This window comes from Jaculus jaculus, chromosome 7, assembly GCF_020740685.1.
Source record: "Jaculus jaculus isolate mJacJac1 chromosome 7, mJacJac1.mat.Y.cur, whole genome shotgun sequence".
NCBI classification, from domain to species: Eukaryota; Metazoa; Chordata; class Mammalia; order Rodentia; family Dipodidae; genus Jaculus; species Jaculus jaculus.
Window position 1 is genome coordinate 27,129,897 of NC_059108.1, and position 27,845 is coordinate 27,157,741.

Consider the following 27,845-nt stretch of genomic DNA (forward strand, 5'->3'; position numbering starts at 1 on the left):
TTCTGTTGATTCCTTTGAACATATTTATAATCATTCTTTTGAAATCTTTCTCAGGCATTTCCTCTAAATCATTCTCATTGGAGGTCATTTCTGATACATTAATACTTTTTGGTGGATTTATATGGCTTTGATGTTTTTGTGTTTCTTGTGTCATAATGTACATATTTTTGCATCTTGGATTAATTTAATTCTTGGATTTTCTAACTATCTGCAGTATTATTAGATGTATCAATCAATCTGATGTTATATATCTTTAGGGTAGGAGCTTAAGGTGCTAGGTAGGTGTGGCTGTTAAGACTCTCTGAGTAATGACAAAAGTGGTCCTAGATGTTGGGTTTTCTTGCTATGAGAGTATTCAAGTAGGCTGAGTGGAACAAAATACAGGCAGACAGGTGTGGTGGCGCACGCCTTTAATCCCAGCACTTGGGAGGCAGAGGTAGGAGGATTGAAGTGAGTTTGAGGCCATCCTAAGACTACATAGTGAATTCCAGGTCAGCCTGGGCTAGAGAGAGACCCTACCATGAAAAAACGAGAAAAAGGGCTGGAGAGATGGCTTAGCGGTTAAGCGCTTGCCTGTGAAGCCTAAGGACCCCGGTTCGAGGCTCGGTTCCCCAGGTCCCACGTTAGCCAGAGGCACAAGGGGGCGCACGCGTCTGGAGTTCGTTTGCAGAGGCTGGAAGCCCTGGCGCACCCATTCTCTCTCTCTCCCTCTATCTGCCTTTCTCTCTGTGTCTTTTGCTCTCAAATAAATAAAGAAAGAAATTAAAATTAAAAAAAAATATTTAAAGAAAAAGAAAAATGAAAAAAATAAATGAAAGAAAATAAAAATACAGGCAGATTCTAAAATTTAACTAAACAATGTACACATTCAATGAAAAACAGCACGGACTATGCAACAGTAGGTATTATGACAACCAGATCCTCAAACAACGTCATAGTCCCTTAGGATGTGTGTTGCTCCACACTGTTAATCCTTTCAACTAGAAGGCTAAGATTTCTGGTCTGTTGAGGGTTCCAAGTCAGCTTGTGACCAAGTGAGACCCTTTCCTAACAAATGACAGAAGAATAAACAAAGGCGCTGTAAATCAGGAAGCAACAAATGACAAGCCCAAAATATAGCTTATTTAAGAATGGCAAATCTGACCATCCATCAGATTTAACATGTAATTTATCCTGAACACGGAAGGTGCAATTAGCACTTCTGATTGAAACCTATATGCCAGGCTCATTTGGCGGGTACTAACCTGGTGTAATCCCAGTTACCTTTTGGGATGGTTTTGGTCTCAATTATGCTTCGTTCCCTTGGGTCCCTCTTTGCTACACTGTTGGGCTCAGGTAGGCTGGTTGGGTTGCTGGATCGCTGCTCTGATCACCTGTCTGGGTGCTGTATAGGTGAGCTCCCCTCCCCAGGACTCTGGTGCTTGCTGGCACTTGTGTTGGCGGTGGGGGAGGGGAGGCTGTGGATAGTGCTGAAGTTCTCCCACTGGTCCTCGCTATTGTCTTCCTCACGAGCTGCTCCTCAGTTCTTCCCTGCATCCTCCTTTCACGCTTCTTGAGTTTGCAAGGAGCTCCAGTGTGAGTGGAATCCCCTCACCTGGCTTTTCCTGAAGCTCAGGCCAAGCCGTATGGCTATAGCCATGTGGACCTGGTTCTGCTGCTTCTGGAGCCGCTTCTGCCTGCTTCTGTAGACTCAAGACACTCTGGATCTCTCCTACTTCTCTGCTGCACTTGATAATTTCTTATATAACTCACTTTTTAGTAGAAGAGTGTATTTTTGCTGGTTTTTTTTTTTTTTTTGGCTTTTTATCCCCTAGACTGCTTTGTATGGTTTTTATGCCACCATCTTAACCAGAACTCACTGTCTTCTTAAAAAGAAAAAACAGATTTTCCAATGGAGACTGAGGTTAGCATAGGCTAAATGGGATAAGCATTGTTAATTAAGAGAGATATTGATGGATGTGGCCTCTCTTTTGGTCAAAGACCAGTAGGGGCTTCTCATTGGAGTCCATGATGTTGATCTCATAATATTCTAACTTGAGTCCCAGTTCCAGCTAAGGGTTCCTTTCCGCTGAGCAGATCTCTTAGCCAAGCAGAGAGCCATTAGGTTCCCACCTAGATTGGATGCCATTATTGCACAGGTGTGTGCATCTCGTGAGGCTGGTTGCTTTTGCATAGCACTGTTCCCTGCTAGCACACAACATTGTTGGCCATTTTCCCCCAGTATCTCATGTGGTGCTTTTCAACACTATATGGGCTAACCACATGGGAACTGGCTTCCTTCCACATTTAGCCAGATCTCTCCATGTTCTGTGGTGTCTTCAGCAGTAGGGTCTTACCTTTTACCTCAGGCATTTTGACAGAGTCTATCTTGTTTTGGGGCCTTGTATGTTTCTCTGATCAATAGCTCAATATGGGTTATAGCCAATTCTTGTACTGGGAGTTAGAAGCAAGAGCCAGATGTTTTAGAGATTTGACTTCACCCTACCCTCTTCAGTGCCCTTCTTACCACACAATCTTCACATACTCCTTTTGAGGCTTATAACTTCTAGTCTGGTATCCAAGTGAAAGGTTTCTGTGGTACAATTCCTTTTAGATTTAGTTTTGTGTGTATCTCCCCTGCCCTCAGACCCTTTCCCCAGACCCTTCCATCCCTATTTTCTGTACCTCTGGTTGTCTTTCAGGTATGCCTGCAACTCAGCTCTCCCGGGTTAGGAACTGCAGATGAGGGAGAACATGTGGTGTTTATCTTTCTGTGTTTGTGTGAATTCGCTTAGTATGATCTGTTCCAAGTCCATCCATTTTCCTACAAATTTCACTGTAGCATTTTCCTCTCTGCTGAGTAGACTTCCACTGTGTATGTGTACATGTCTTCACTATCCAGTCATCAAACAACGGGCATCTGGGTTGGTTCCAGGTCTTAGGTATTATGAATTGATTAGCTGTAGACATGGTTGAGCAAATAGCACTGCAGTGAAGAGTGAAGCCCTTAGGATAGAAGCCCAATAGAAGATTAGCTGGGTTAGTTGGTAACTCTGTTTTCATCTTTTTCAGGAGTCTTCATATTGATTTCCATAGTGGTTACACAAGTTTGCACTCCCACCAGCAGTGAAAGGGGATTCCTCTTTGCCTCAAATCCTTGCCAACTTGTTATTGTTTGCTGATTATTTTAATGATTAATGACTGGAGTAAGGTGCAATCTCATAGTTGTTTTGTTGTTGTTTATTTGTTTTTCGAGGTAGTGTCTCACTGTAGCCTAGGCTGACCTGGAATTCACTATATAGTCTCAGGGTGGCCTCAAACTCATGGCGATCCTTCCACCTCCTGAGTGCTGGGATTAAAGGCATATGCCACCACACCCAGCTTTCATAATTGCTTTTAATTTGCATTTCCCTGAGGGTTGAGGATGTTGAACATTTTCATAAGTGAGTATTATCCATTCGTATTTCTTCCATTGAGAATTCCCTCTTTGGTTCTCTGCCCCCCCCCTTTTTTTTTTTGGTTTTTTGAGGTAGGGTCTCACCCTAGCTCAGGCTGACCTGGAATTTACTCTGTAATCTCAGAGTAGCCTCGAACTCTCGGCGATCCTCCTACCTCTGCCTCCCGAGTGCTGGGATTAAAGGCGTGCGCCACCACACCCAACTCTGCCCCATTTTTTGAGTGTATTGTTTGTTTGTTTGTTTTTGGTTTTCCAAGGTAGGGTCTTACTCTAGCCCAGGTTGACCTGGAATTCACTATATAGTCTCAGGGTGGCCTCAAACTCATGGTGATCCTCCTACCTCCTGAATGCTGGGATTAAAAGCATATGTCACCACACCCAGCTTTCATAATTGCTTTTAATTTGCATTTTCCTGAGGGTTGAGGATGTTGAACATTTTGATAAGTGAGTATTACCCATTCTATTTCTTCCATTGAAAATTCCATCTTCAGTTCTCTGCTCCATTTTTTGAGTGTATTGTGGTTTTTTTTGTTTTGTTTTGTTTTCTAAGGTAGGGTCTCACTGTAGGCCAGGTTGACCTGGAATTCATTATGTAGTCTCAGGGTGGCCTCAAACTCTTGGTAATCCTCCTAAAGTCATGCATGTCACCACGCCTGGCTTTGTTTGTTTTTTTAATGCTTTTTTTTTTTTGAGTTCTTTGTAGATTCTAGATATTAGGTCTTTGTCAGAGGCATAGCTAGCAAATATTTTCTCCCATTCTGCGGGTTGTCTGTTGGCTCTATTTATGGTATGCTTGCCTGTACAAAAGCTTTTTAGCTTCATGAGATCCCACTGGTTGAGTGATTGTTTAATTTTCTATACTGCTATCATGCTATTTAGGAAGTCTTTCACCATTCCTGCATCTTGAAGTGTTGTCCCTATTTTTTCAGCAAATAATTTTAGAGTTTCAGGTCTTATATTTGAGGTCATTAATCCATTTGGAGTTGATTTTTGTGCTTGGTGAAAAAAGTAGGTCTAGCTTCATTTTTCTACATGTGATTATCTAATTTGTCCAGGACTATCTGTTGAAGATGCTGTCTTTTCTGCACTGTATGTTGTTGGTTCCTTTGTCAAAGATCAAGTATCTGTAGTTGCTTGAACTAAGGGCTGGGTCTGTATGTCTGTTCTTATGCCAGTACCATGATGGTTTTGTTACTGTGGCTTTGTAGTATAGCTTTAGATTTTGTATGGTGATACTACCAAAGGTGTTTCTTTTGCTGAGGATATTTTTTGGGTATATGAGGCCTTCTGCTATTCCATATGAATTTTAAGATTATTTTTTCTATTTCCATAAAAATGATGCAGGGATAGGATATTTATTGTATTACATTGAATGTTTTATATTTTATCTTTTTTTTGGATTGTCATTTTCACAATATTAATTTTACCTATCTAGGAGCATGGAAGATCTTTCCACATTCTCATGTCCTACTCAATTTCTTTCTTATTTGTTTTTATGTTTTCATTATATAGGTCTTTTACATCCTTGGTTAACATTATGCCAAGGTATTTGATTTTTTTCGTGGCTATTGAAGATAGGACAGCCTTACTGATTTCTTTCTTTGTATATTTATCTTTTGCATATAGAAAGGCTACTGGGTTTTGTTTTGATTTGTTTTTTGGTTTTTCAAGGTAGGGTCTAACTGTAGCCCAGCTGACCAGGAATTCACTATGTAGTCTCAGGGTGGCCTTGAACTCAGGGATTCTCCTACCTCTACCTCCTTAGTGCTGGGATTAAAGGTGTGTGCTACCATGTGTGGCAGGCTACTGATTTTTGAATGTTGATTTTGTATCCTGCCACTTTGCTGAAGTTTTATGGTAGAGTCTTTCAAGTCATTTAGGTATTGGTTCATGTCATCTGCAAATTGGGCTAGTTTTACTTCTTCCTTTCCAATTTGTATCCCTTCCATTTCTTTCTCTTCTTTTATTGCTTGGGCTAGGAATTCTAGTACTATGTTGAGCAGTGGTGAGAGTTGGTGCCCTTGTCTTGTATGATTTGGGCTTCTAGTGCTTCATATGTAACTTTTATTATGTGGTGATATTAACCCTCCATGCCTAGTGTCTCCAGTGTTTTGATCACAAAGTGACATTGTATTTTGTCGAAAGCCCTCACTACAACTATCAAAATTATCAGGTAGTTCTTGTGGTTAAGTTTATTTTTTTGATGTATTACATTAATTGATTTCTATATGTTGAACCATCCTTGCATTTCTGGGCTATAGCAAATTTGATTGAGGTGGATGATGTTTTTTATGTGTTGTTGAATTTGGTTTGTTAGGCTTTTCTTCAGGATTGTTTTTATTTATTTTTTTATTTTTTGTCATTTTTATTTCTTTATTTGAGAGTGACAGAGAGAGAGGGAGAGAAAGAGACAGATAGAAAGGGAATGGGCGTGCCAGGGCTTCCAGCCTCTGCAAACGAACTCCAGTTGCATGTGCCCCCTTGTGCATCTGGCTAACGTGGGACCTGGGGAAACGAGCCTCGAACCGGGGTCCTTAGGCTTCACAGGCAAGCGCTTAACCGCTAAGCCATCTCTCCAGCCCTTCTTCAGGATTTTTACATCTAATTTCACTAGGGATATAGATTAGTAGTTTTTTGACATATTTCTGTCTGGTTTTGGTATTAGGGTGATGCTAGCTTCATAGAAGAACTTGGGGAGCATTTCCTCTTTTCTGATTATGTGAAAAGGCTTGAAAAAAAAGTGGTTTCAGTTCTTTGATGAAGGTTTGGTAGAATTTGGCTGAGAATCTATCAGGACCTGGAATTTTCCATTAAGGGAAGTTTTTGATTATATTTTTAATCTTGAGGGATATAATAGGTTTGTTTGGATTTATCTGCTTTGGACTTAGTTTTGGTAGGTGTTATGTGTTTAGAAATTCAACTATTTCTTCCAGATTATCTAATTTTGTGGAGTAGAGTTTGTAGAAATATGTCCTGATGATTATTCCAATTTCATTGATGTCTGTGGTGACTCCTCCCTTTTCTAATTTAATTTGAAAATTCTGTTTTTCATTTGATCAAATTGGCCAGGGGTTTATCAATCTTATTATTATTATTTTTTTTTTATCAAAGAACCAACTCTTGGTTTCATCAAATTTCTTAGTATCCAATTCATTAATATTTGCTCTGATCTTAATTATTTCTTTCCATCTGGAACTGTTAGGGTTAGATTGTTCTTGTTGTTACAATATCTTCAGGTAATTGTAGTTTATTAATTTGATATCTCTCTGTCTTTGTTACAAAGTCATTTAGTATATAAAATTTCCCCTTTGGACTGCCCTCTTTGTGTCCCATAAGTTTTAGTTTGTTGTGTTTTTATTATTTTTCAGGGCAAGAAATTTATAATTTCCTTTGTGATTCCTTTTTTAAAAAGATTTTTTTTTATCTGTTTATTTGACAGAGAAATAGAAAGAGAATAGACATTCCAGAGCCTCTAGCCACTGCAAACGAACCCAGACATGTGTGCCCCCTTGTGCATCTGGCTAATGTGGGTCCTGGGGATTCAAACCTGGGTCCTTTGGCTTTGCAGGCAAACACCTTAACTACTAAGCAATCCCTCAAGCCCCGTGATTTCTTCTATGACCCATTAATTGTTTAATAGTGTGTTGTTCAGTCTCCAGGAGCTGGTGTAATTTCTGTTCTTTCTCTTGTTTATTTCTAGCTTTATTACATTGTGGTCTGATATGATGCAGGAAGTTACATCAATTTTCCTGAATTTATAGAGGCCTGCTTTATCATTAACATGTGATCTATTTTGGAGAAGCTTCTGTGGGCTGTGAGAAGAATGTGCATTCTGTAGAATTGGGGTGGAATGTCTGTAGATGTTTCTTAAGTGTAGTTGATCCATATTGTTGTTAATATCTGTTATTTCCCTGTTGATTTTCTGCTTGGATAATTTGTCTAATGATGATATGTTTTTCCTCAATGAAGTTAAGCCTAGTGACAAAGGCTATGTGCATTTCATTTTTGCAGTTGTTGGGCTTTTGATGATTTTCTTTTAGTTCAGCACTTTGCTTGCTCAGGGTCACATAGCTTATTGTGCTTTTATGTTGGGATTCCCTTTCTGTTGTCTCCTCTATATTTTCATTGGAGTCTTCTATTGTGGGGGCTAGGCAACCTTGGTGGAGATCTCTTGGTTTGTCTTTATTTACTTATTTATTTTGCATTGGGGTCTACCCATCTTTGTTTAAAAGTTTTATTTTATTATGGAAGAAGCAAGTATTTGTCCTTGTAGGATCTTAAGTGAGTGTTCTGTTTTTGGTTTGAACCAGATTGGAGTGGGATGGGGTTATAATCTCAAATGCGTGGATTGAGAAGGGTGCAAGTGCGCTACCCATTCTGGGCTAGTGGCTGGTATGAGAGCTGATTTGGAGGTCTGGAATCTCTTTAGCCTGCAGTCACAGCTGTGCTTTGTCTGTGGGGCTCAGGAGTAATAGCACTTATCCTTAATCCCCCACTGTACCTCAGCTGAGTAAGTTCTGGAGCTGCACTGACACCCACCTTGCAGGCACTTGCAAGCTACTCCTGTGCCTCCCTTCTGGGCAAAGGTGGAAGGAGTACTGGTTGGGGGATGAGGGCGGTGGCTGGAGGGGAGATGGGTGGAGCTGGGCTCCATGGACCAGGCCTGACCCAGGGTGCCCTGGAGGTGGCTGCTGTGGGGCATATATCTGCAGAGGCAACTGGGGTAGGAACACAGGAATAAGGAGTCAGACAGAGGTGTGGCTTGGCACCAGTTGTTAGACTGGGTCCTCAGCGAGCAGGCTCTCCAGGTTCCACCTTCTCCCAGGAAGCAGGCTTCCCTCGTGTCTACCTGTCCCAAGGAGTTCTTCCCTATTCTTTCCCTGCCTTCAGGGAGCATTTCCTTCTTGAGCACACTTGCACTTCCGGTGTGGTGTCTATCTGCTCCCACTGAACACTTTTTCCAAGGCTCCCTGCCCCCAGGGAGTACTTCCCTAGCATCTAGCTGTCCCCATAAGCACTTCCCTGGTTTCTACTTGCCCCCACGGAGCACTCCCTTGGTGACTACCTGCCTCCAGGGAGCACTTCTCTGGCATCTATCTGCCCCATCAAGCACACTTCCTTCCCCACACTTATCTCTCTGAGAGAGAGAGAGAGAGAGAGAGAGAGAGAGAGGGAGAATTAGTGCACCAAGGTCTCCAGCCACTGCAATTGAACTCCAGATGCATGTGCTACCTTGTGTGCACGTGTGGCCTTGCATGCTTGTGTCACCTTATGTATCTGGCTTACATGCGATCTGGAGAGTTGAACATGGGTCCTTAGGCTTTGCAAGCAAGTTCCATAACCACTAAGCCATGCCTCTGGTCCTCTATATAGTTTGATTTTTCGAGCTCTAGCCCAGGCTGACCTGGCATTCACTATGTAGTCTCAGGGCGGCCTTGAACTCACAGCGATCCTCCTACCTCTGCCTCCCAGCACGATTAAAGGTGCGCGCCACCACACCTGGCCTTTCAAGTATTTTTTGTTTTAGCTGATCATGTTTCAACAAGTTCTATAGCATTCCATTCAGTGACTGTCAATGTAGGAGTTCTTTGCTTCAGGGAGAAGCTGAATAATTGCCATCAGAAAGACTTGCATCCAAGGATGTCTTAACTTTTAATATTTATGCACTTTCTGCAATCATATATTTTCTAAATGGTCACAAATACATCAAGGTGTTTTATCATAGTGACTTGACTGTTAAGAACTTGATGCCAAAGTAACATAACATTCTGTAAACTAGACTGGTGAGCTTTTGAAATGATAGAAAATGCTTGACAAATTTATGAGATTATGTGCTTATGCACTGAGCTCCTAGCAAAACATTCCAAGAGAGTTCAATTGATGCAAATTTTGTTAAAACATTTGTATTTTTTGCCTTGCGTGGTGGCACATGCCTTTAATCCCAGCACTCAGGAGGCAGAGGTAGGAGGATTGCTGTGAGTTTGGGGCCACCCTGATAATACATTGTGAATGCCAGGTCAGCCTGGGCTGGAGTAAGACTCTACCTTGAAAAAACAATTGTATATATATATTTTTTGTTATTGCCAGAAATCTTTCTCAAATGTTGTGCTGTACTATTAAAACTATTATTAGTTTTATGCTTTTCTTCATATATATGGTCAGCTGAAATTGGTTTTATTCATTCCAAGCCTGTAGTCATCAGCTTTCTCTCTTTGTTGCCACCACAATGTATGGACTGTTGCGGGCTCACAAGTGCTCAGAAAGTTAGTTATGACCAGAGTGACAGTTTACTGAGTGTCCAGGCCAGGAAGGAAGTAGCATGCGTAGTCACTCTAAGACAGCAGGCCAGACTCAGAAATGTCAGGCTGTCCTGCACACATGGTCCTGAGAGTCATGACAGCATTTGAAGAGCCATTAAGTACAGAGATCTGAATTTCTCTTATTTAGTAAGTATCACAGCTTGATGTAATAATTATTACCTCATTGAATCATGCTAACTTACTGTGCAGGATTTTGCCATCATTTTGTGAATGAGGAAACAGAATTCTTACAGACTTCCTTGCAGTTGAGCAGCGGTAGTGGTTGTCATCCTGGCACATGGCTCTGCCTCCTGCAGGAAGGCTGAGAAGCTTTCCAGTGGCTCCTTTGCTTTTTGAGACATTGTGATGGCTTTGCTTTTGTAAATCAGGGCATCTCAGACTACATGAAACCTGCATGGAGCTCTGCCTAGAGCACAGGCTCTGAGTTAGCAAACATGAGTAGGCACCAACATCTTAAGCTTTTCAAGAAGCCCCCAGAAGCTGTGATGCTCATTGGTCTCTACTTATATTGGGCTTCATAGGGCTGGGTAATTATTGTTCTGGTAATTCATGTTTAGGCCTAAAACATTGTGATTATGACCAAGAAACTGGCCTTTTAACATGGGAAGAGCTCAGTTTTACATTCTTTCATTTGGGTCACAACTGGCATTGAGGGGGATTGGAAAGAATGAAAGAGTGTTGGATGTCAGTCCTGGCTAAGCAAAGCTCTGTGCTTTTCATACAGGATTTTGGGGTCCAGGAGGGGTCCCCAAATTTAGTTAAGTTTGGGCTCTGTCCTAACTTTAACAAAGAATTGATAAAGACAGACTCAAGAAGGATAAATTATTAATTATTGTTTATTTAGGGAGAAGTCACAGTTTTGGGGGTTTACTTAAAGGAAATTGGGACCTAGAAAGAAGGCTGGAGTAGAATCATAAACACATGGAGGCAGGAAACACATACGTATGTGCGAAACACAGCGTAGCCCATAAGATTCATTTAAGAGAAATTGGGGCTTTTAGGGAATAAGCATATGGAAGAGAGAACTTGGGATCTAGTGTAGGGAGATTTAGAAGGAACACCCATAGTATCCACCCTGAGTTTCCCATGGAAGAGAGTTAAAAGGGCAAATGGTGGTGATATAAGGCACCATAGCAGAGAGAAATTACTCCGATGAAAAATGAGTAGTAAAGAGTGTTGTATCCATGGTTACTCTGAGTTTAGGGCAATATACACAGGTAACAGGCCTAGAGGTAGAGAAAGCACCCATGTGTTAGATCTAGGGTGTGAGGAAAATATATTCAGGGTAGATTCAGACCACAGGAAAATCATACATGCAATTAAAGTAAGAAGTTATCCTGAACTATAAAGCAGAGGCAAACAGAAAGACCATCAGAAGTATTCTGCTGCCCCACCCCCACCAGCCAGGCTGAGTGAGAGAGGAAGTGTATCCAAGCAGAGATGAGAGGAAATCCAGAGAAAGTGACAGGAATCAGCCTGTAGCCGTTATAGTATAAAAAAAAAAAATGTATTCTTTTATCAGAGCTGGAGAGGTGGCTTAGCAGTTAAGGCATTTACCTGCCAAACTCAAGGACCTCAGATCAATTCCCCAGGATCCATGTAAGCCAAATGCACAAGGTGTTGCGTGCGTCTGGAGTTCATTTGCAGTGGCTGGAGGCCTTGGCATGCCCATTTTCTCTCTCTCTGCCTCTTTCTCTCTCAAATAAATAAATAAATAAAGTATTCTTTTATCAGATTCAGGTATACAAAGGGAAGACTCTGTTGGTTTGTAGAATTAGAGGGCAGACCCCAGGGCCAGCCCACCTGGGCTGTATATTTAGGTAGTGCGTAACCATGGGCAGCAGGGGGCGCTGTAGTTCAGTCTTCCTGCCAAGAGTTCCTTTTTTTTTTTTTTTTTTTTTTTTTTTTTAAATTTTGGTTTTTTTGAGATAGGGTCTCACTCTAGCCCAGGCTGACCTGGAATTCACTATGGAGTCTCAGGGTGGCATTTCCTGGTTCTCTCTGGGCCTCAATTTCTAACTGAAACTGCCTAATGGAATCTTTCTTCTGTCCTCCTTCACTTTGGGGGCACAGAGGATGGCATCTCCATTCCTAGAGACCTCATTCTTTCCTGGTTAAGATCACTCATTCATTCTTAGTAGAGGTCATTCATTCATTCCTAGTAGAGGTCATTTGTTTCTGGTAGAGGTCACTCATTCATTCTTGTTAGAGGTCACTTATTTATTCTTAGTAGAGGTCACTCAATTCAATCCTGGTAGAGGTCACTCACTCAGTCCCCATAAAGGTCACTCTTTCATTCCCAGTAAACATCATTCCATTCCTAGTAGAGGTCACTTACTCATTCTCAGTAGAGGTCACTCATTCAATCTCAGTAAAGGTCACTCCTTCATTCTCAATAGAGTTGACTTATTCTTATACTTATACCCAGCAGAGGTTATTCATTCATTCCTGGCAGAGGTCATATTCATGGCCCTGTAAACTGCTTGGTATTTTGCCTTGGAGACTGTGGGATGGGATGTGGGTGAGCATGAGCCTTGGGAGTTTCCCTGACCAGTAGGGTCCCATTCATTCACCAGGCAAGCAGCTGGTCAGGACCAGAGCTGCCTCTGCTGCTCCAGTGTGGCTCTAGAGAAAGTCTGCAAAATTTTTCCTAAAAGAAGCTCTGAAGGATAAGTTCCATCCAGTAAATACAATTTTGAAAGAAATTTGTGCTCATATTCTCAAACTGTGCTCAGGGTAGTTTGCCAAAGCAGCAGAGCAGTGGCGCCACTACTTGGTTGAGCCTGTGCCTGACATGGCTGTGCTTGAATGCCTCCATCAGAATAGTTGACGCCAGGTTTTACCTGAAGTGAACGGCACCAAGAGAGTAGAGAAGTGCTCAGGAAGGCAGTGCTGCCCAGGTGTCTTTATTTGTTTTGCTGCCTGAGGCCATGAGTGGTTAAGTGGCTGCTTGTAGAGGAATGTGGTTCTGCCTGGAGCAATGTGAGCCTCTGGGAACCTCTGGGATGGTGAAGGGCCCAGAGAAGAGTCTTCTTGAAGTATGCCTGAGTTCCCCTTTCACGAGCTCTCTCAGCTGGCCAGAAATGACTCTTGATTAAGGCAGTGGCCCCTCAACAGTCAGAGGATCCATATCCTCCCACAGGGAAGTTACCAGAACTTGTGAGAGTCTGTGCTGGCCCTGGGAGGCCAGTTCCTGGGTGGGCTTAGAGAAGCTGAAAGAAGCTCTCTGAAGAAAGTGGGGATAAATACAGGACACAAAGTAGCTCCTGGGTTCCGCATGAGTTTGAAGAAATTTTACTTCACTTTAAAAACATTTAAATGTATGTATTTTATAGTGAGATATTTTGTTTTATTTTTTATTTTATTGAGGTTATACTCTTTTGTCCCCTAGCTCTTGCTCCCATTTCCCTGGGGACCCTCTTCCGTGGGGTAATTGGTATTCACTATGTGATCCCAATGACCTTAGTCAGTCCTTGCGGGAGAGGAGAGGTATGCCTCAGGATATTTCTACCCACTCTGATGCTCTTAAAGTCTTTCCACACCCCCTTGTACAATGTTCCCTGAGCCATGGCAGGCCTCTTGGTTGTCTGATATATTGTTGAGTTTTTTGTAGCCGGATATCTGCTTTGATAGGTTTTGATTAACCACAGTGTCTTTCACCGTATCCTGAGAGCTGTTTGTCAGGCTAGCAGTGAGAGTAGAAATTGTGTCACCACTTCTGCAATTTCTTCTGGGCCTCAGCGATGTGGTAGTAGTGGGATCCGTATGGTAGGCAGTCAGTTTTCTTTTCATATCAATGGATATTGGATCGCCTGTGTTTCCCCTGCTATCTGTAAAACAAAACAACCAAGAGTGAGAACATCTTCATGTCTTTGAGAAGGATGTGCTGTGTGGAAACTGCTTCTTCCCTGTTGATTTATAGTTTAATCCCATTGTGATCTGATAGAGTACAAGGAATTATTTCAATTTTCCTGTAATCGTTTAAATTTGCTTTGTGTCCTAATATATGGTCTTTTTTTGAGAATGTTCCATGTGCTGCTGAAAAGAATGTATATTCTGCAACGTTTGGATAGAACATTCTATAAATGCCCATTAGGTTTATTTGTTCTATGATTTGTTCTATTTAATCCAGATGCTTCTTTGTCTATTTATTGCTGGGATGACCTGTCACTTGGTGAAAGTGGGCATTGAAGTCATCCATTATAATTGTTCTTGGGGTTATCTGTGAATTATGTCTAGTAGTGTCTGCTTAATGAGATTGGGGGCACTTATGTTTGATGCATATATGTTTAGAATAGTAGTGTTTTCTTGTTGGATTGATTCTTTTTTTTTTTTTAAGCTAAAAACCTGTATTTTTAAGTCTAATGTAACGTTTAACAACCTGCAGTTAATCAAACATTAATTTAGGTAGCTTATCCAAATGGATTTCGCAGATGTACTGGTGATGGAAACCAATTAGGGCATCACTCGACCACTGAGCACATGGTCAGCCTTTCCCCTCCTTTTCCATCAGGGTTCCCACAAACTGCCTGCCAAGGGTGGTTAATTACAGACCCGAGTCACTGCCCATACACTTGGTTTCAAGTTATGTTTGGGCTGAGGTGGTTAATGGGTAAGGCGCTTGCAAAAGTCAAGGAGCCTACGTTCGATTCCCCAGTACCCAAGGTGGCGAATGCATCTGGAGTGAGTTTGTAGACCAAAGGCCCTGGTGCGTCCATTCTCCATGTGCCTTTCTCTTTCAAGTAAGTATGACACTCCTGTCCAATCCAACTGAGCCAAGCGGCCCCAGTTATGTGCAAGTGCATACTGTGGCGCCACAGCTAGACCCCGGCGGCCACGTGCAGGCGCGGTGGGGGCTCAAAGGCAGCGCGAGGATTGATTCTTTAATAAATATAAAGTGGCCTTCTTGGAGAGATGGCTTAGTGGTTAAGGCATTTGCCTTTCAAAGCCAAAGGACCTAGGTTCGATTCCCCAGGACCCACATAAGCCAGATGCACAAAGGGCACATGTGTCTGGAGAATGTTTGCATTGGCTAGAGGCCCTGGCTTGCCCATTCTGTCTCTATCTGTCTCTCTTCTTTCTATCTCTCTCTGCTTGCAAATAAACGAAATAAATCAATAAGAAGCAGAAGCTGCCTGGCATGGAGTGGTGACTCTACCTTGAAAAAACCAAAATAATAATAATAATAATAATAATAATAATAATAACGATAATAATAAAGTAGCCTTCTTTATCTTTCCTAGCTAATGTTGGTTTGAATTCTATCTGTCAGATATTAGGATAGTAACACCTGCTTGTTTCTTAGGCCCATTTTCTTGAAATACCATTGTCCATCCTTTCACCCTAAGATACTGTCTGTCTTATTGAGAGATGAGTTTCTTGGGGGCAACAAACAGAAGGATCCTGCCTTTTAATCCAGTCTGCAAATGTATGTCTCCTGACACTGCAAACAAACTCCAGACACATGTGCCCCTTTGAGCATCTGGCTTTATGTGCCTACTGGAGAATCGAGCCCATTCAATCCCTGAGCCATCTCTCTAGCTGTAATTCCTTAAATTCTTAAGTTTGATCTTTTTATAATATCCCAAATATTTTGAAATTCTCACTCACCCCTTTCTATTAGTTTATCTTTCTCTTCATTGGAATGTTCTATATCTGCCACTTTGTCTTCAAGCTCAGATATTTTGTCTTTTCCTTAATCCATCCTGTTGTTGAGACTTTCTGCAGAGTTTTTGAATTAATTTGATTTTCAGTTCCAGAATTTCAGACTGGTATTTTTCCATACATTTCTTTTTCCTTACTCATAACTAGTATCAACTTCCTTAAGTTGATTCCCTGTGTTCTCTTGGGATTCCTTCAGGACTGTATGCTTCCTTGATGTCTTTGAATTCTTTGAGCATACTTATAATCACTCGTATGGGTTCTTTGTCTGGTGTTTCATCTGGTTCAGTCTTACTAGAGATTATCACAGTTTGAATTCTAATTTTTGGAGGATTTATGTTGTCATGATTTTTGTGTGTGTTGTATTAATACAATGCATGTTCAGTTATTTCATTGCTTTGGTTTTCTCTTTATCAGCTGTACTCTTAAACATGAGGATCAGAAGTTATATCTTGTGTAGGAGCACAGGTTGCCAGGTATAGCTTCTATATTACTCCCAGAGTAATACCAGGAACAACCCAAGCTGGTGGGTATGCCTGCTCTGCAAATATCCTAGTAGCTATTTAAAGCCAATGTTCCTTTTGACTTCAGTAGTTGCTGCTGGGTAAATGAGCAGGGCTGGCATGAAGTGAGCTGGGTTTTAGTTAGTTAGAAGTGGAGGGACGTGGGGTTGGCTAAGGTGAGGACTAGCTTTAACTTTGAAAAAGATAGAGGTGGCTGGGATATTGTTAGTCTTTACACATTTTCGAGCTTGTTGAGGATACGAAAGTTGAAGTTAAGTAGAATAAAAAGGAGGGAGGGGTAGAGAGGAGAGAAATATATAAAAGAGGTCTAAAAGGGAAGGAAAGAATTCAAGGTCTGTGCATGAAGAATAGTAGTGAGATCCTAATAATAGGCTAGTTGGAGAAGAATACAAAAAAAATCTAAAATCTGACTGAGCAATATACAAACAACCAAAACCAGCATAGAATGTAATTGCTTAAGTGGAGATATCAAAAAGGGCCCTAAGCAGGATATAGTGGCTCATGCCCTTAGTCCTATCACTTGGGAGGCTCACTGTAAGTTCACAGCTGGTCTGGGCTGCAGTGTGTCCCAGGTCAGCCTGCACTACAGTGAAAGCCTTCCTCAATAAGATTTTTTAAAGGCATGAACAATTAAGAGATAATCAAGAGGGCTGGAGTGATAGCTCAGCAGTTAAGGAGCTTGCCTGAACAATCCTGGTTTGATCCCTGGTACCCACATAAAGCCAGATGCACAGAGTGGTACATGCATTTGGAGTTTGTTGGCAGTGGTTGGAGGCCCTGGAACACCCATTATCTCTCTCTCTTCTTGCAAGTAAATAAATGCATGGTTGCACATGCCTTAATCCCTGCACTTGGGAGGCCAAGGTAGGAGGTTTGCTGTGAGTGCAAGGCCAGCTTGGAACTACAGAGTTCCAGGTCAGCCTGGGCTAGAGTGAGACCCTACCTCGAAAGAGAGAGAGAGGGAGAGGAGATAATCAACAGTAAGAAAAGTTAACCCTAACACAAACTGAATTAAGAATGGCAAAGTAGACTAAACATATATCTTATCTAACAAATCAATAGTTTTGCGTTATTTGGCTAGGACGTGAGTTCTTTTCCTTCCCTGGAATTTAATTTTATTTTTTGGCAACATGCCCTGATATGGATGGTACAATTAGCACTTCCAGGACCAACCTATATGCCTGGCTTTGAGGTATGGAGTGTCCTATTGTAAACCGTGTGACTTTCTATCTCACCTAAGTTAAATTTGTGGAGATGGTTCCTCTTTGGTGCTATGGGATCCTCTTGGCTGGTCAGTCTTTCAGATCACCTGGTCTAGATGCTGTGTCAGAGGGGGATGGTTTGTCCTGAGATCTGCAGAGGTGGACTTGGTGTGCTGATATATGGGGAAGGAGATGGTATGGAAGAATATCCGGGGGTGTTCTGAAGCTGCTCAGCTGGTCCCTGCTGTTTTTTCTTCAGGTTTTAATGATTTTGCATGGCATGAGTCAGAATTCTTTACCAGTAGTTTCCAGTGATATTGCTGGCTTAGGTAGAGCGGGGCAAGGAGAAGAGCTTCCCAGGCTACATGCTATCGCATGGTTGCTGGTAGCTCCCTTAAGCTTCTCTGTTGGGGTCTCATCTGGGTTCAGATTTAGTTTCTTGATTGGATCCTAGAGTTTTGGGTCTTGTGAAATTGCTTGCTGTGGTGGTTTGAATGTGAATGTCTGTCCTCCATAGGCTCAGGTGTTTTATTAAAGCTTATAACTTGGGTTCTACAGCTGTCTTGGCTGGAAATGTCACTGGGGGCAGATCCTGGAGTCCAGCGCAAGAGAGTGTTTTGGGGGCAGGTTTGAATTCCAGCCCAAAGGTGTGGAGAACAGTGTGAGCTCTGGCAGGTTCCCTGCTGCTTGCTGCTTTTTGGTGTTTGCTGGCTGTTTTGGTTGTTTCTTCTCTGCTTGAATCTTTGAAAGGGAGCCAGATTCTTCTGCCATTGATGGAACTTCCCCTGGGTCTATAAGCTCAAGTAAATCCTGTTCCTCCATACACAGTGTTTGCTTGGCTATTTATCCAAGGTGGAACTGACTACAATACTTGCTGTTTGTTTTTGTTTTGTTTTGTTGCTGTTGTTGGTGCTCTGTTTTTTCTTTTCTTCTTTATCTCAGTTGCTGTTTGAATGTAGTATGTCCTTGACCTTGTCCTCTATTCCAGATACTTATGTTCTGCTTGGGCTATGATGCGTCCACTGTGTTGCTTTAATTCGTTCAATTTTGCTCCGAGTTTGCCTCAATGTCCCGGGGTCTGACTGGCTGTTCTTCCAGGCAAATACAAAGAGAAGAAAAGGCGATGGTTGTATCTGAGTTACCATCAAATCCTACTGTAGTCTTTCCCTTGACTGAATGACTGCAAGTGATTCTTTTGTCCATGCATTCCTTCAGCAGCACCTTGGCTTCTAGGTGGCATTCTCGTGACAAGCTCTGGAGATATAGGCTGCAGCAGTTGTTCCCCTTCTAAAATGCCAGTCTACATTCTTGGTCCCTGGTCAGTAATTTACACAGCTAGGCTACTGTCATTTGCCTGTGCTCTCCTATGTAACATCCTACTCTTAGAGGGGGACTTTTGGCTGAATTTGGATCATATAAAAAGATAACTTTCTTAAATAAGCATCAATAGTAATAATTGTAAAGACTGAGCAAAGAATATTTTCACTTCATCTATGTGACTATGTTATTTCCAACAGGATGTGTAGCTTATAGGATTGGATCTAGTTATCTCACACAGAAAGCTTCAAATGGCACCACAGCATTGGGCCATGCCCAAACTCTGAAATCCTTTTTTTCAATAAATATTTTATATTTGTTTGAAAGTAGGGAGCGATATAGAGAAAAGAGAATGGGTGCACCAGGGCCTCCAGCCACAGCAAACAAACTCCAGATGCATGTGCCACTTTGTGCATCTGGCTTTACCTGGGTACTGGGGTTATTAGGTGTTGTAGGCAAGTGCCTTAACTGCTGAACCATCTCTCAAGCCCTGAAATCCTTTTGCAGGTTGGAAAATGGGAACCTGCAGTTTACTAGCACACCTATTTGTCAGGACATCAGTTCTGCTCTAATGCTAGCTGACACCACAGATTAGCTTCTATTTCTTGACATTTTAATCTTTTGGGCCTATCAACAGTTATTATATGTGCTTGGAAGTTAAGAGAGCACTCTAAGAGACACTCATTGAAACACAAGGCCAGAAGTATTCCCTCTGGGGTTTAAGTACAGTCAAGAGATCAGTGCCAATGTCGTCACTCCCTATAATCCTGTTTTTTTTTTTTTTTTTTGATGTGTAACCCTCATTTGACAGTTACTACTTCTCAAAATTAAGTAGAATGTCTTCATCCATGTTCACTTGTCAGCAAAAAAGTTTGAAGGTTTTTTAACTATAATGAGATCTGCCATTCATTTTCACGTTTGAAATGTACATGGTCAGTGGCTTACTCAGCAGTTTATTCACATGTGTATTGTTTTGTTTTATGAAGCTGTTGCCGAAAGCTATGGTGTCTCGTCTCTGTGAATCCAAGAAAGTTTGTGCAGCCGCAGAGTTGCAGCTTCAGGTATGCATGTCTACTTTTGTGCTAACGTTTTCTAGTCATTATCCCATATAAATATAGAACTTAAATTCTTGCCAGTGCTGCACATTTATTATAATAATCATGCTTCTAAAACATCTTTCATCTGTGTTCAAAGAACTTCTCCAAAACTGACTCATTAAATCCTTACACTGTTCTTATAAGGCACAGGTGAAATAAGGGTAGTTCCCATTTTTATCAGGAAGATCAAAGCCTATAAAAGAAGCTGCTAAACTTCTAAGTCACACGTGCCAGCAGCCAAGTTAGGGCTCAAGCCCATTCATTCATTCACTTATTCATGTTTTAATCTTTTAAAATACACTGTGGTTTTTGATAAGAAATTTAAATGGTAATTACCATTTACTTTAGATAATATATAAAGCCAGTTTCCCAGGATACAGATAAAGACAAGAAAATGTTTATGCTCTGCCTGAATGCTCAGCCTGCATGATGGCTGATGTTTGGGTACGTGTGATTGCTGAGACTGTGGGATTCTTCTGCCTGTAGATCTTGAGAGTGAGGTCAGTAGCTCCTGCACACTCGTTTGTCATCTCAAGAATTTCATGGTTCAGCTAGCCGTTTCACATAGAAACCACCTTTCAATGCAGTTTAGCTTTGTAAAATTCAGTTACTAGAAAATGAGTGAGCTCTCTGTAGTATCTTAAAATATGGATCTCACAGCTGGGGGTGTGGCTCAGAGGTAGAGCATGTGCAGGCCCTGGGTCCAGCCCCAGCACCACTGACTTCTCCAGGGAAGAGAAGGATTATATACTATAGATACAACCATGAATTTACAGTTGGTTTATGTTATGTAGTTTCCATACATGTGAATATAATTTTAAAAGGAGTTCTGGATTATTTTTAAAATTGATATTACCTGGAAATAAATCTTTTTAACTTTTTCTTCTGATATGTGTTCCTAGTTAGTTACTCTGGCTGCGCTGAAGTCTTGATTTGCTAATATGTTTAATCATCCTCCCTTTTAGAAGCATGTGCTGGGGCTTTCTTTTTGAAAATTTGTTCCAATGATTTTCTTTTGAGATGGGAAACCAACCATTCCTTCCTTCTCCTCTAGATGGAGATGGGGAGGGAGGAGAAGAGGGAGGTGGAAGAAAAGAGAAGGCAGATTCCTGCAAGCAGTGGTGTCGTGCCCTGCTTTCATGCCTGTACAATGGAGACAAATACGTGGAAAGGAAGAGAATTGGTTGAGCTTTCTCAGTGTTTGAGAAATTGTGAGATTCCTTTTGCCATTTTAAAAATAGGCTCTGTGCATTTCTTGATCTAGGAATGCATAATATCACTACTGGATGTGGCAGGTAGATAGGCTGGTGGCTGGAGAATTGTTGGTTTATCAGCAAGTAGGCATAAAAAATGCCCATTTATTTTGCTCTGTATTACTCAAAAAAATGAGAGATCCTTGTTTATTATTGTTAAAAGGCATAAATGAAGAGAGAAACTCTTGTTCTACCTGTTTGTAGACTGGGACAGGTGATATCCCGCCTCCTTGCTCAGGTTAGAATTATAGGAGTTCCCATTCCTGACCTTTACTCTATCAGGGCATTGGGAAGACCCAATTGTCTTTACCCTTTGTGACCTGTTGTAGAATGTGAGAGCGAAAGAGCTGGAGTTAGCTGTGCATTCAGGTTTCTAGTTCAAGGAGCACCATATTTCTATTCCAGTAATGTCTGTATTCTTCCAGAGAAGGCTGGTACTCGGCCTTATAAGTTACAGCCACAATTCTATCTATAGGAGAAGCCAGAGGTCATTTACAGTTTCTTTTACCCAGACTAATCCTCATTTCTTTCTAGTCAACAGCTGCACATTCTGTAGAGATTCCCCTTATGAGTCAAACAGAACATTTATGTCACATTATTTTTATTTATTATTATTAATGTCACATTAATTCCAACTTGTGTTATTATTCAAGTCAGATGCTGTGGTAAAAAAGCACTTTATTATTATATTATATTTTCTGTGCAGAACATAGTTTTTCAGCACTTGTGAGCAGCATATCTCATGTTCAAGAGTACTTTGATGTTCTGTCCTGTTACATGTCATCAGCCCCTGTTATCTACTCAGAGGTGAGGGGTCTTGGGGTTTTTCTCTCCTGGCCCCTAGTTCAGTACAGTTGCCCCATGTGGCAGCTGCTTCCTTTGTACTTGGCACAGGTGTGGAGTCTGATGTGGCCTTCCTCCAAACGCCATAACAGCTGCATCAGGATTGTGGTCACCTCCATGTTCTCCAGGTGCTAGCTGCCATTTCTTTCTCCACTTTAGCATAGCTAGTTACTGTTCTTCACTCCTGGACCTCCCCCCACCCCCCAGTGGGGGTTCTCATGCCTCTCCTTTAAGATCTACCTGGTTCCATGAGGAAGCCAAACAGGATTTGTTAGATTCAGGGGTTTACAAGTACTCTATTTTTTCTTATTCCTAAGTACATAATTCCAGTTTTGTGGCCACAACTTAATACCATGTACACATATATATATATACACACACACACACACACACAGAGAGAGAGAGAGAGAGAGAGAGGGAGAGGGAGAGAGGGAGGGAGGGAATGAATACCTTATGGATAAGGTTCAAGTTTGTGTAATATGTTTACTTACAAAAAGGTTGAGGGCATTGCTTTAAATCTTTGGGCATAAGTGTGATATAAAATATTTGTGTTTTCACCTGTGGTTCACAACAGCCATTTTGATGCACTTGTGACATCTGTGGCTGACCACATCATAAATACAATATGGACTGCTGAAGCTAAACACTGGTTTTCATCTGCCTAGGTCTTTTATGCTGCTCTGGATCAAATCTACCATGGCCAGCATCCCCTGAAGAAGTCAACCACAGATCTTCTCAAGGAAACACAGGAGCAGTTTTACGGCTTGCCCTACGTTACAAATACGGTGAGTCGCATGCTGGTCCTGCCATGCCTTTGGACGGCTCCGCTGTGTTTCCGTGGCTGTACTCACACCCCTCGGAGAACTTGAAATTCCTAGATTAGGTTAACGTTTCACATGGGCTGAATGCCAGGGGCTGCCTGGCTCATCTAATGCTCCAGTTGTCTGTCACATGCCTTACTTTAGTCTCTTGTTCAGTGTCTGTCCAGATTCCTGGAAAAGTGGGTGTTAGTCAGTATTCTTTTTCAGTTTTTTTCCTATAGTAGTTTTCATTTTTAAGAAAACAAACATTTGTTGAGTACCTTACACTGTGCCAGGGATTACACTGAGCGCTTTAAACCCTGTCACATTTAGTGTCCTGTTAGGCTAGTATATGGGGACATTTTTACTGTTTACCCAGCTCTGTGTGCCTCTTTCCACCTCAGTGCTTTGGGGAAAGATCTTCACCTTGACTCTCAAACCAGCTGGGATTTGAGGTTATCTCCTTGTATCAGGCTCATGTTGATGTTCACACATACAGTGGGTTCGGGATTCTATAGTGACTGTGTTGCAAGGGAAAGCTACCACATCCTTTCTCATCCCAGGCTACTGTTGGCAAAGGATTGACTGGTGCACTTGTAGTGTGATTGGTCCTGCATTTTCTAGGGTTTCTGTCAGTTGCAAGTGAAACCCAGATAGAAAAGGAAGTTTTTGAGAATCATAACTGGAAGGTGCTGGGCTATTCCATCTTACTAATCTTAGGTCTCCCATCATGTAATTGGAAATGTTTTTTTTCCCCCTTCTCTGCTCTGTTGTTCTCTGGGACAGTCTCCCTGTCCATGTGGAGAGATGGCTGCCACTGAGCCTAGGTTTTTGTCCTTCTGGCTTAGATAGTGCAATAAGGAGCTAATGTAAAGAATTCCATATATTATAAAAGTCAGAGTAAACATCAAGTTAAAGGGTTAGATACAAGAACATGTGTTAGATGTTAAATTAATCAATAAACGATAACTGTCCACCAGATCATTGCTTCCTCACATGTAAACATGTGTACTAGACAAGAGAAGAGACATTTGGCCTCTATGATACTCTCAGGAGTTTCTGATGGTCTTAAAAATGGAATTATTGGGCTAGAGAGATGGCTTAGTGGTTAAGCGCTTGCCTGTGAAGCCTAAGGACCCCGGTTCAAGGCTCAGTTCCCCAGGTCCCATGTTAGCCAGATGCACAAGGGGGCGCACGTGTCTGGAGTTCGTTTGCAGAGGCTGGAAGCCCTAGCGTGCCCATTCTCTCTCTTCCCCTCTATCTGTCTTTCTCTCTGTGTCTGTTGCTCTCAAATAAATAAATAAAAAATTTTTAAAAATGGAATTATCTCCAGATACAAAGCATGTATGTGTATGCCTATGCATGCATGTGTGCATGTACGTTTGTGTGTGCATGTGTGTATACATGTTGTCTATGAGTAGATGAGCATGACTGAGCTTTACCACTGCACTTTGCTATGGTCCTAACTGCCTAGTTGTTGTTTTTTTTAAGATAGAGCAAGAGTGAGAGAGAGAAAATGCCAGGACCTCAGCCAATGAAAATGAATATCAGATGCTTGTGCCACCAGTGGGCATGTGTGACCTTGCACTTGCCTCACTTTTGTATGTCTGGCTTTTGTGGGATCTGAGATTGAACATGGTTCCTTAGGATTCGCAGGCAAGCACCTTAACCATTAAGGCATCTCTCCAGCTCTGTTTTTGTTTGTTTGTCTGTTTGTTTTTACTTTCTATTGACATCTTCCATCAGTATAGACAAATATACCATGATCCCCTCCACCATCCTCTCTTTTCCCCTTCCTGAATCCCCCTGCCACTGAATCTCTTCTTTCCAAGTAGTCTGTCTTCTATTTTGAGGTTATCATTTTTTTCCCTCCTATTTTGAAGGTCTTTGGTAGGTAGTATCAGGCACTTTGAGGTCACTCAGCAATAGGTCTTATCATCTAATTCTGGTAGACAACCCAGAGCCTTAGCAATGGTCTATAATGTTTTGGGGGCATTGGGAGCCTCTTCTAACTCAGAATTTTAAAGAACAGCTCCAAGTTGATGAACTTGCCTGCTCAATGTCCAGATATAGCTCCAGGGAGACGGGGTTGCAGCTCACTAGTAGAGCACTTGTGAGAGTACATGAGGCCCCAGATGTGATCTTCATCTTCACTAATCAAACAGCAGAGGACTGCTGTGGGATTTCAGACAAGCCAACTCTTGTGGAAGGATGGACAATGGGATAGTAGAACTCAAAAGCAGCTTTAGCACATGTGTGGACTCTGGCCACTGAGTCCATTGAACAGCACAGCAGATCTGTGGGCAGAGAAGACCCCTTAACCCATGGTTGCTAAGCAGCAGACATATAGAAGCCCTGATGGTCAGGCCTGTGCCTCACAGTTTACATGCAATGTAAAGTGAGTTAAAACCTTGGATGTACAAAGTGTGAAATCATAATAGGACATTGAGAAATAATTTCTTTTTTCATTTATGAGAAAGAGAAGAGAGAGACAAAGAGAGAATTGGCATGCAAAGGCCTTAGTCATTGCAAATGAACTCCAGATGCATGTACCACCTTGTTCATGTGCCACCTTGTGCATCTGGCTTATGTAAGTTATAGGGAGTCAAACCTGGGTCCGTAGGCTTCATAGGCCTGAGAAATGATTTCTTTTTTTTTTTTTTTTGCGCCCCCTTGTGCATCTGGCTAACGTGGGACCTGGGGAACCGAGCCTCGAACCGGGGTCCTTAGGCTTCACAGGCAAGTGCTTAACCGCTAAGCCATCTCTCCAGCCAGAAATGATTTCTTATAATAGACATTTTTTGTTTTGATTTTGTTTTTCAAGGTAGGGTCTCACTCCAGGTCTAACTCTGGAAATGACTATGTAGTCTCTGGCTGGCCTTGAACTCACAGTGATCCTCCTACTTCTGCCTCCCAAATGCTGGAATTAAAGACATGTGCCAGCACACCCAGCTATGATAGCCATTTTTTAATTTTCAAAGCATATTATATATGATTCAAAAGGCATTAAATATAAAGCAAAATATGGGCAAATTTAACTGTATTAAAATTTAATAATAAAAATATGTGCCATTTGTGGTGGTGCACACCTTTAATCCCAGCACTTGGAAGGCAGAGGTAGGAGGATTGCCCTGAGTTTGAGGCCATCCTGAGATTACATAGTGAATTCCAAGTTAGCCAGAGCTAGAGTGAAACCCTACCTCAAAAGAAGCAATAATAATAATGTTACTATTATTATTATTAACAGTAACATTAAAGTAAGAAAAACCTATTCATGTAAAAATAGGGACAATTACAAGGTATGTGAGGAAGTGCTGGTCGCCAGCATGTTAGAGCACATAATCATGGAGGACCCAACAACTTCTCCAACCTTTGAGACAACACACTAGATTGCAATACCCAAATCTCCAAGCTTGTGGCTATAGTCATAGCACCCACATGGTCTTGAGGCTGATTGCAGAGCAGTGGGACAAGGTGGAGTAGTCATCTTCAGGTGAGCCAGCTTCCCTGAGGGCCTAGTGATAGCTATTAACAGAAAGCATCATCCACACTACTTCAGTTCAGAGCAACCTGCCTGTCAGGCCCTGGGCCATTCGCTCTGTGCTCTACAGGATCCCAGTAACCTTCACATTCCAATATCCTTGGACTGCAGTAAATGACACCGGGAGAATCGAGCACTGCCTCTACAACAAGCAGGCCAAGGCCACTCCTTGTCCCACCTGGAGGTGACACATGCAAGACCTGCTCAGACCTTAGTTCATCAAGTCTAAGCAAGAGGGCAGACAACCTCCCCACACTCCCTCTTAACCAGCGCTGACCTGATGATACAACACAAGGGCCACAGAAGAACTAATACCACACTCTCAACAAGAAATCAAACTGGAGATGGGAAAACCCTAATTCAAAACAAGAGCATTCCAATCCCAAGAGCTCTAGGGAAAGAAATAATCAAGATCAGAGCAAAAATTAATGAATTGCAAATTAAAAGGCAATGTAAAACATTGATGAAATGAAGGGCCAGTTAAAGAAAAATAAACCAGATCAGTAACCTCTGGACATTTTGATCAAAAGAAAAACAGGGAGGCTTCAAATTAACAAGATCAGAAATGAAAACGGAGAGGTCACAACTGACACCAATTAATCATCAATACATGCTTCCAAAACCTCTATTGCAAAATATTGCATAATCTGGAAGAAATGGATAAATTCCTACATACATGTCACCTATCAAAACTAAACCTAGGACAGATAAGCTTACTAAACAAACCTACCACATCCAGTGAGATTGAACCTGTAATTAAAACACTTCCAACCAAAAAGAGTTCAGGACCTGATGGATTCTCAGCTAAATTCTACCAAATCTCCTAGAAGAATGGAAGCCACCTTTTCTCAAGTTAGTTCATACAATCGGTAAAGGGGGAATGCTCCAGAATTCCTTCTAGGAAGCTAGCATTGCTCTGATACCAAAACCAGACAGACACAACAACAAAGGAGAATTATAGACCAATATCCCTGATGAATGTAGATGAGAAAACTCTCAATAAAATCCTTGCAAACTGAATTCTACAACACATCAAAAGCATTAATCACCTCTTATCAAGTAGGCTTCCTTCCAGGAATGCAGGGATGGTTCAAAATATAGAAATCAAAAAACGTAATACATCACATGTTGCAGTCAGGTTCACATTGCTGGCAGAAATCACCTGACCAAGAGCAGCTTTTGGGAGAAAAGGGTTTATTTTGGCTTACAGGCTTGAGGGGAAGCTCCATGATGGCAGGGGAAAACAACAGCATGAACAGAGGGTGTACATCACCTTCTGGCCAACATCAGATGGACAACAGAAACAGAAGAATGTGCCAAACAAGGGGCAAGGCCACCCCCAACAATATACTGCCTCCAGTATGCGTTAATTCACAAATCTCCATCAGCTGGGAATCTAGCGTGCAGGATGCTTAAGTTTATGGGGCACCTGACTTAAACCACCACACCACATAAATAAGCTTAATCTCAAAATCCACATGATCATTTCAGTAGTTGGAGAGAAGGCTATCTATAAACCTCCTAAGGTCTAAGTCATCCTAAATGGGGGAAAACTCAAGGAGTTCTTACATAAGTTTGGGAATAAGACAGAAGTGTCCACTCTCACCATTGCTCTTCAACATAGTTCTAGGAGTCCTAGCCCAAGCAATTAGACAAGAGGAAGAAATAAATAAACAAATTACAGATTAGAAGTCAAACTAGCCCTGTTACAGTTGCCATGATTTTATATATAAGTGACCCAAAAGACTTCAGCAAAAGGTGATAAACTCTTTCAGCAAAGTGGCAGGATACAAAATCAACACAAAATCAGTAGCTTCTTATTCACTAAAGACAAACATATGGAGAAAAAGA

General features: G+C 41.7%; 1 protein-coding gene and 1 pseudogene across 2 annotated transcripts in view; one reads left to right on the forward strand and one right to left on the reverse strand.

The window, feature by feature from the left end:
- LOC101607406 (mitochondrial intermediate peptidase) overlaps positions 1 to 27,845 on the forward strand; it is a 158,005-nt gene that overhangs the window by 77,882 nt on the left and 52,278 nt on the right. For both annotated transcript variants that reach the window (XM_004670524.2, XM_045154713.1), the window contains 2 exons: positions 19,447 to 19,521; positions 22,319 to 22,438. In XM_004670524.2, the coding sequence (XP_004670581.2) occupies positions 19,447 to 19,521; positions 22,319 to 22,438 (195 nt within the window). The remainder of the gene's footprint in view (positions 1 to 19,446; positions 19,522 to 22,318; positions 22,439 to 27,845) is intronic.
- Positions 14,484 to 14,626, reverse strand: LOC123462658 (annotated as a pseudogene).